General features: G+C 37.9%; 2 protein-coding genes across 3 annotated transcripts in view; both read right to left on the bottom strand.

Annotated features, from left to right (window-relative positions):
* LOC107592350 (probable palmitoyltransferase ZDHHC20) overlaps nt 1–1,329 on the bottom strand; it is a gene marked incomplete at its 5' end in the record, with an annotated part of 9,844 nt that extends 8,515 nt beyond the window's left edge. The window contains 3 exons of the mRNA XM_016281851.1: nt 332–426; nt 549–575; nt 1,284–1,329. Coding sequence (XP_016137337.1) covers nt 332–426; nt 549–575; nt 1,284–1,329 — 168 coding nt within the window. The remainder of the gene's footprint in view (nt 1–331; nt 427–548; nt 576–1,283) is intronic.
* A 1,320-nt stretch (nt 1,330–2,649) lies between these two features.
* The window catches only part of LOC107592264 (transcriptional regulator ATRX-like), an 11,521-nt gene continuing 5,132 nt past the window's right edge, over nt 2,650–9,038 (bottom strand). The window contains exons 5-13 of one of the 2 annotated variants that reach the window (XM_016281680.1): nt 5,904–6,034; nt 5,670–5,811; nt 5,446–5,543; nt 5,239–5,347; nt 4,980–5,157; nt 4,590–4,757; nt 4,362–4,511; nt 3,384–3,440; nt 2,650–3,278 (exon numbers count right to left, since the gene is read on the bottom strand). In XM_016281680.1, coding sequence (XP_016137166.1) covers nt 3,081–3,278; nt 3,384–3,440; nt 4,362–4,511; nt 4,590–4,757; nt 4,980–5,157; nt 5,239–5,347; nt 5,446–5,543; nt 5,670–5,811; nt 5,904–6,034 — 1,231 coding nt within the window. In that variant the 3' untranslated portion in view covers nt 2,650–3,080. The remainder of the gene's footprint in view (nt 3,279–3,383; nt 3,441–4,361; nt 4,512–4,589; nt 4,758–4,979; nt 5,158–5,238; nt 5,348–5,445; nt 5,544–5,669; nt 5,812–5,903; nt 6,035–9,038) is intronic. The other variant, XM_016281681.1, reaches the window with a different exon arrangement.

The following is a 9,038-nucleotide window of genomic DNA, read 5'->3' as shown; positions in this document are numbered from 1 at the left end:
TACCGGCAGGGATTGTAGGTGGGGGGAGTGAATGTACAGCGCTCTCTCCCACCTTCAATACCACGACTGAGGTGCCCTTGAGCAAGGCACCGAACCCCCAACTGCTCCCCGGGCGCCGCAGCAAAAAAATGGCTGCCCACTGCTCCGGTGTGTGTTCACCTGCTGTGTGTGTGCACTTTGGATGGGTAAATGCAGAGCACTAATTCCGAGTATGGGTCACCATACTTGGCCACATGTCACATCATCATCATCAAAAGCCATGTGTGTCATCAAGTCCAGAAAAGGAACTTACTTTTTGGTAAAGAACCATCACTTTATGATGCTACTGTACCTCCACAGAAGGAGAAGATGGTGTAGTGGACAGTGTTTTCCAAAATGACCACGAGAACATTCCAAAACACACGTGGAACAGGCAAAGGAACACCACTGAGAGAAAATACATACAATTATCAATCAAAATAACCGGGAGCAAATGTCAATTTTGTTCATTCAAACATTAGAAATGCATATTTTCATACAATTAATATCTAGAAAAACAGATTTCATACCTCTCTGCATCGCACGGGTGAGCAGGACTGTCACAAATATGAACGAGAGTCAACGCAGTCATTTATAACATCTGATAATATATAGCCTATTACAAACTTTTGATGAGTTATAAATATTCAGAATAATAACTAATGCTCAATGACTTTCCAAACCAAAGAGGAGATCAGGGAGTGCAACATCATTTTAACCAATAAGAAATGTGCTACCGAGATGAAATCACTTATCTGTTTAATAACAACAATGCACTTCTACTAAACCCACAAATATTTGCACAAAATAGACCAGAGTACAGGCTTCATTTTTCAGTTACGCGAGTGACTACCGAGTTATGTATTTCTATATTTGTTTGCAACTGTAATGTTTCGAATCAAAATTGGTTTAGCTTTTTGCTAAAACATTATTAGGGATTGGGTTGGTGATGGTGGATGGCATAATTAATTTTGAACAGGTTTAAGTACATATACAAAATGAATTTCCATCATTGAAATAAAAAAAACATCAGCAATGGAGTAATTTGTGACTGACATGAAATTACAGATAAGTGATAGAGGATTTCAAAACTGCCTTAATCTGTAGCAGACAAATACAGTTGTGTATTAAAGTTGAAAAACATAACCGAGTAGCAGACAAACAAAACATCTACATTTTGATATCACCTGTAGTTTTTTTTATATAACGAAATCTGCGTCACTTAACTCCTGAAGTCAAAGACTTTGCAAAAAAAGATGACTCACTCCAGCAGAAGAGCTCGACATATGCGGGATGGGCGTATCGATCCGAAGTATCGATATATCGATCCTGACGCGAGTATCGAAAGTATCGATCCTCAAACAAAAAATATCGATCCTAAGGTGTTTTATTTACCAGTGGTTTTGTTTAACAAAAATAATAATAATGCGTACAATATGCATGGAATTGCACGAATACCCTTTGTTAGCGAGTAATTGTGTAGGATAGAACTATTTTCCTGCTCATCTGAACACACACAAATGTTGCAGGACAGAATTAATCAATCGGAGAGCGTTCACTCACTTCTGACAGTGCATTCACACAGGGCTGCGTTTCCCAAAAGTATCATAAGAAAGCATTAAAGCTTTTGGGAACGGCAGCCCTGAACAATGCTTATCAGAGGACAGAAATAAAAACATAAATGTTTGAGTTATTTCACAATAAACAAACTGAAATGGTAGCTTACATAGTTTGTGCAATTAGTTATTTAAATTGAACGTTGAAAGGTAATATTGATCATGTTCTATTCTGTAATGTTAATAGAAATCATACACTGTCAGAATAAAAAGGTTGTATTTTATGCATGCAACAGCCTGTCACTGGCAGTCCCAAAAGTCACAACAATTTTGAAATACGTTGATGGTTGTATTTTTTCTGTATTTGATCTCAGTATTCCTATCAATGTTGTATAAGGGTTTTTTATGCATAATAGTAACCCTAGAATGTGATCAAACAGTTTAAAATAGCTGGGCTAAGTTATATAACAATTTTTAAGACTGCAGAAATATGTTAATTCAGTATACACATTATCCCACCGGTTACAATTGTGACTGACCATAAAATAAAAATTCACACACACTTTTCCAAAAAAAAAAAAATTATTGATTATTTCAAAGGGTTACTAATGACACATCATTTGGATATTTTCATGTCTGGGAAAATTTTGGGATTAAACGGGTTAAAATGCGTTTTAAACAAAGTTTAAGTGGTTTTCATTACCCATTTTACTCTTAGTAATTTAATCATTTCATAATTTAAAAGTTAAGTGCAAAAGTATCGAATCGGTATCGACGATACTGCCTTGAAAAATATCGGTATCGTATCGAAAACAAAATAAGGGGTATCGCCCATCCCTAATCGTAACCGGGATCCAGTAGAGAAGCCGCGCGCAGGCACAAGCATCACCAGGACCGTAGAGACCGGCGCACGTCTCTCTATCTCTGGACAATCTGTGACTGGAGACACGAGGCCATAGTAATGAAGTAAAATAAGACAAACGGCGCACCCGCAGGACGCAGTAAGTGTTTTTGATTTCTTTATTTCTATTATTTTATTACAAATACAAAGTCATAACACTGATTGAGTGTTGGAATGTTAAACTAAATTACAATTTTTTTAATATTTAAACAATGTATTCGCAACAACACCGGCAACAGTTTTTTTGTACACAGGCTACTGAACCTCCATTGTTTGTATCCAAAAGCATACTTGTGCTGAGGACTTTTCTTCATACTCCCACTGGTTTTGAGGTAGCTAGAAACGCCGAAGGTCTCAGACACACCGTTTAGTACAGTAAGGAATTGGTGTTGCTTTAAGGTTCAAATTTAAGTTACACTTGTAGTGGGAATTCTGACAACAGCAGTTTGCTTTGAGGTCTCAAAACATATGTGTGCCTAGGTGTCATCTTGTGAGTCCATTCAGTGCTCTAATGTTAAAACTACATTCATATTGGTGATATTGAGAGCAGCTTACTTATATCAAATCCAACACAAACTATGTTTTCTGAGGAGAGGGGGATCGGGTTATGTGTTTGTTTTTGGAACTGAGAAAACCGCATTGGGTTGCTCCAGCCGAAATGTGATGTTGGAGTTGTTGTAAGTGCCCCAAGCAGCAGAACGTTCGGCATTGCCTTGTTTTACGGGTAATGAAGTTGCTGAAGGAACACTCTTGGTTGTATAGGCGAAGTTTCGAGAAGCCAGAGCCTGCTGAAGATGAATGAACTGAGGAGAGAAAGACAGACTGTTCGCACTGCAGTCTGCAGCTCCAGAAGTTCTGTTTAATACATTTACGGAATGCTAAATGTTAGGTCAGAGGTGAAACTGTACCTGTAGTGCTTGGTTGAGGTTTCTGTGGGTGGGTTCATTGGAGTTCTGTACAGAGGCCTGAAAGAGACACGTCATGAATGAAAGTCTCATGCTGGAATAGAAACTGTTCCCACAAAGATGGAAGCACGGCATTGTCCAAAATGTCTTGGTATGCTGAATAATTAAAATTTCCCTTCACTGGCAGTAAGCAACCAAACTCAATTTCTGAAAAAAAGGCCCATACTATTTTCCGTCCTCTACCAAACTTTACAGTTGGCAATGCAGTCAGGCAGGTAACATTCTCCTGGCTTCTGCCAAACAGAGAAGCATGATTTGTCACTGCACAGAAAACATTTCCACTGCTCCATTCTGAAACAGCATTCATAAAAACATGTCCAGTGGCGGTGGGCTTTACACCAATCCATCCAACACTTGGCATTGTACTTGGTGATGTGCTTGCTTGCATTCAGCTGCTCGGCCATGGAAACCCATTCCATGAAGCTCCCACCACAAATTTTTGTGATATTAATGCCAGCGTAAATTTGAAACCTTATGAAATCAGCAAAGCATTGGAGCCTCTGCACTCCGCTCTACTTTACGCAGTGTTTCGCATCATGGCGGAGTATAAATAAATATATATTTATATAAATATAAATAAATATATATATAGTGCATAACTGGGGTTCTCAACTCTGGCCCTCGAGGTCCACTTTCCTGCGTTTAGCTCCAACCCTAATCAAACACACCTGAACAAGCTAATCAAGGCCTTCACAATCACTAGAAAGTTAGTCAGGTGAGTTTGATCAAGGTTGGAGCTAAACTCAGCAGGAATGTAGACCTCGAGGGTCAGAGTTGAGAACCCCTGGTATATAATAATATATTATTTATAATAATTTATTAGTGGGGTTAAGTGTAAATGATCAGGTTTGCGATGTGTACCAGCTGAGGGCGCTCCATACCACAGTTTAAATCCACTGACTTGAGATTTGCAGTGTGTACCTTTTTTTCTGCACGGTATTCATCCCAGGCTGCTCTGCGCTCTTCCTCGCTCAACTCCTCTTCTTCCCGGTGGCCTAACAATGAGTTGTGCTCATGATAACTTACTATGAGCTGCCCACAGCTCTGCAGCAGCCGGACCAACACGTCATCCTGGAAGACAAAACCTTATGGTCATCTGTGTGTCTGTGTTCTGTGTGTACCACAGCAGGGCCATTTTTGTGTGCTTACTGCAGGCATTTCTGTGTGTTTACTGGGCCGTAGATCTGGCTGTAAGCAGTACAGCTCATTCAGCTGTCTGTGTGTGAAGTGTCTCTGAATCTGCTGCTGGTCCAGAACACGAGAGGACAGAGACTGTTTAGCAACTTGCCGCTCATAAATGTTCTGTTCCATCGTCCCCTACGCCCCCCCCCAAAAATAAAACAAAACAAAAAAAACATCCACATTAAAAATGTAAGAAAATAGCTTCCCATATAGTATATGTTAAAGCTATAAAAATTTATGTGAAAAATTAATTAAAACTTGTATGAAATAAAAAATTAAAAACAAAATTAAGACATCTTCTTGAATAGGTTAACAATGACAAGTCCTCCCAAGTATCTGTCGTTTTTATGTGTATACCTGGGCCAGAAAACGGTACACATATACATTTTTTTTCTGCCCAAAGCGATAGACTCTGAAGATGCTCTGGATGTCATATGATGGATTCCAGCAAGCGTCAAACACCACAACCCGGTTTGCAGCGACCAGATTGATTCCCAGAGACCCCGCGCGAGTGGAGATCAGAAACAACCGCCCTCTGACACAGAGGAAACAGCAAGAGTCAGAACAAGAAATGCAGACAATTTAAATGTGATGCTGATGAAGTTTTTGAGTGTACCTTATGTTTTTAGTGTTGTTAAACTCTTGAGCCCATCTCTTGCGAGCACAAGCACTGGTGTTGCCATCCAAACGATAATAATCTTTATTTTTAACCCACGATTTTTTCCCTGACAATACACACACACACAAAAAAACACTATTGCATAACCATGGAAAATGAAAAAATGACATTTCTAACATTCTCCTGTATAAACTCTTCATTTACCTTTGTATGGACAACATTTATTCCCCCTGGTCTCATCTGCATACAGGAGGAAACTCTCAATAAGGTCAAGCGTTATCAGAGATTGGCTAAACACCAACCTGAAAAAAGCAAACAGCATTTATAAAAACCTAGTGTGACTCTTTTGAACAGTGGGTTATATGAATATAACAATCAATGCAAAGCTTATAAAAAGTGCTACTTCTATTCAAGAATCTTTTCCTCACACTTTGTCCTGTAGTTCCTCTGCCCAGTGTAAAATCTCCAGTAGCAACTGCAATTTCCCAGAATGCTCCAGCACTTTGGCATCAGCCGCTGTTACAAATGGCAGATACCAGTCGGCAGATGGACCATTACCCACAACAAATCCTGAACAATAGACAGAGAGAGACACTAAGAATGAGACAGACAAAGACAAAGAGAGGCAGATTAAAGGAGAGAGAGAGAAACTGTTTTCCCACCAGAAATGTCCATTGTGGCTGTGTTTGTGACATCTGGATTTTGTGGATTTTGATTGGACCCGCTGACCAAGGAGACTGGATTAGTATTTCTCTCTCCATCACTCACTAAACCTGCGCTTGTTGCCTCTCTCCTGTGAGACAGACACATTGGAATCATAACCATCAGAGAAAATTTGGTCTTGTGTGGAGGAGACTTAAGACTTCTAGCAGATGTCTCATTGGTTCCACATAACTGTATATTATACAGCAAGTATGTTCTGACTGGCTGTGATTGTGTCACGTATCCAGGGCCGGCTCATCCAGGGTGAGCTCAACTGCCGCTCTAGACAAAACCCTACCCATGCCGCCCCCACTTCACATTCACAATTAAACACAATCTTTAAGATGCATGTGAAAGACTGGAGATTTTGTTTATTGGTACACCTGCATTAAAATAAAGCAGACATGTTGTTTTCTGATTATTATATATTTTTCCTACTGCAACGTAAAAAAATTAATTAATAAAAAAGAACCACTAGTTTAGCTGCAAAAGCAAATTATGTGTATGTACAGGCCTGAAGTGGCCATGGGAAGATTTGGGAGAATTCCCGGTAAGCAGCTCGACAAACGTTGTTCAGGACACGGAAAGCACAAGTCTCTGTAGTTCATTTTCACTAAGAAACATAGAAATCTGTTCAAGCCGTGCTCGTACAGCTGAAATCCCTATTCGTAGTCAGGGTGTAATTTGAACAAGCTGGGTCCGGGTCCAGCACCTCCGAATTCCGATAACCTCATTTGGCGGACCCCCCTCCTCACGCACCATTGAAAGATGTTCGTGTCAGGGTTATTATAGTTTTGCATTTTTAAATACATTTTTATTTTAATATCGCTTTCAATTTTCTTTTATTGGTTTCATTAATAATTTTGTTAATATTAGTTTAGTTTTTATTTAGCGAACAGATTTATAGCCTATTTCATTTTTATACAGTTTAGTTTCAGTTTTAATTTTAGTAATTAAAGTTTAGCAGAATTAACAGAACACTTCCAGAGCGCAGACCAAAGACATTTTAATTTAAGCTTATTGAGGCAAACCTCTAGCGACACAAAATTAAAGCATGCTGAGATTGATTAGAAAACTATTATTTATTTTTGATTATTATTTTTAGTTAGGTGTTCAATAACTGCTGTTGGTTTTGTTTCGTTTTAGTTTTTCATTTATTTTGACTTTTTTTTTATCTTTCTTTCTTTCTCTAAATGCCTTTTAGTTAAATACAGTTGTTAATACAACATATTTTACCGTTTAAACATGTATACAACATTTCTTACATTTAAACTCGTTTAACAAGCATTTTAGAAGTAAAAATTAAACATTTAATCGTCGCAAAAAGACTGATGTGTCTTGTTTAGTTGACTTGGTTTGCTTTGCATAAAATAAAATGATTTACAGCAAAGAAACTGTTTTACAGATTAAATAAAACATACACAAACCTATATTTGACCAAAGAAATGCAAGTTGGCGGCACTGAGAATACTCTCACCTGAAGAGAATGCTAAATATCTGCACTCATTACAAACACTGGGTTGTTGCGACTCTCCTGTCCCGGAAGCTGGGTTACACAAAAACTACCCAAACACAAAAAAAAATGCTGCAATAAAATAACCATGATATTTTAGAGTATATGTGCATACTATAAAAGCAACTGATGCAAGCTGGTAATCACTTAAGTGGGTCCACTAATGTTCCACAGAGGAAAAAGTAAAGTCATACAGGCAGGGCCGGCGTGATCTCAACTGCCGCTCTAGGCAAAACCCTACCGTGCCGCCCCCACTACGTTTCAAAGAACGTTAGTGAATGTTCTGGGAACGTTCCCTGTTAGCTGGGACATTCACAATTAAACACGATCTTTAAGATGCATGTGAAAGACTGGAGATTTTGTTTATTGGTACACCTGCATTAAAATAAAGCAGACATGTTGTTTTCTGATTATTATATATTTTTCCTACTGCAACGTAAAAAAATTAATTAATAAAAAAGAACCACTAGTTTAGCTGCAAAAGCAAATTATGTGTATGTACAGGCCTGAAGTGGCCATGGGAAGATTTGGGAGAATTCCCGGTAAGCAGCTCGACAAACGTTGTTCAGGACACGGAAAGCACAAGTCTCTGTAGTTCATTTTCACTAAGAAACATAGAAATCTGTTCAAGCCGTGCTCGTACAGCTGAAATCCCTATTCGTAGTCAGGGTGTAATTTGAACAAGCTGGGTCCGGGTCCAGCACCTCCGAATTCCGATAACCTCATTTGGCAGACCCCCCTCCTCACGCACCAATGAAAGATGAAAAATTCGTATCAGGGTTATTATTATAGTTTTGCATTTTTAAATACATTTTTATTTTAATATCGCTTTCAATTTTCTTTTATTGGTTTCATTAATAATTTTGTTAATATTAGTTTAGTTTTTATTTAGCGAACAGATTTATAGCCTATTTCATTTTTATACAGTTTAGTTTCAGTTTTAATTTTAGTAATTAAAGTTTAGCAGAATTAACAGAACACTTCCAGAGCGCAGACCAAAGACATTTTAATTTAAGCTTATTGAGGCAAACCTCTAGCGACACAAAATTAAAGCATGCTGAGATTGATTAGAAAACTATTATTTATTTTTGATTATTATTTTTAGTTAGGTGTTCAATAACTGCTGTTGGTTTTGTTTCGTTTTAGTTTTTCATTTATTTTGACTTTTTTTTTATCTTTCTTTCTTTCTCTAAATGCCTTTTAGTTAAATACAGTTGTTAATACAACATATTTTACCGTTTAAACATGTATACAACATTTCTTACATTTAAACTCGTTTAACAAGCATTTTAGAAGTAAAAATTAAACATTTAATCGTCGCAAAAAGACTGATGTGTCTTGTTTAGTTGACTTGGTTTGCTTTGCATAAAATAAAATGATTTACAGCAAAGAAACTGTTTTACAGATTAAATAAAACATACACAAACCTATATTTGACCAAAGAAATGCAAGTTGGCGGCACTGAGAATACTCTCACCTGAAGAGAATGCTAAATATCTGCACTCATTACAAACACTGGGTTGTTGCGACTCTCCTGTCCCGGAAGCTGGGTTACACAAAAACTACCCAAACACAAAAAAAA

The sequence above is a fragment of the Sinocyclocheilus grahami genome, unplaced genomic scaffold (genome assembly GCF_001515645.1).
Source record: "Sinocyclocheilus grahami isolate Dianchi unplaced genomic scaffold, SAMN03320097.WGS_v1.1 scaffold152.1, whole genome shotgun sequence".
NCBI lineage: Eukaryota > Metazoa > Chordata > Actinopteri > Cypriniformes > Cyprinidae > Sinocyclocheilus > Sinocyclocheilus grahami.
Note: the sequence above shows the minus strand (reverse complement) of the source record. Positions and strands in the feature narration are given on the sequence as shown.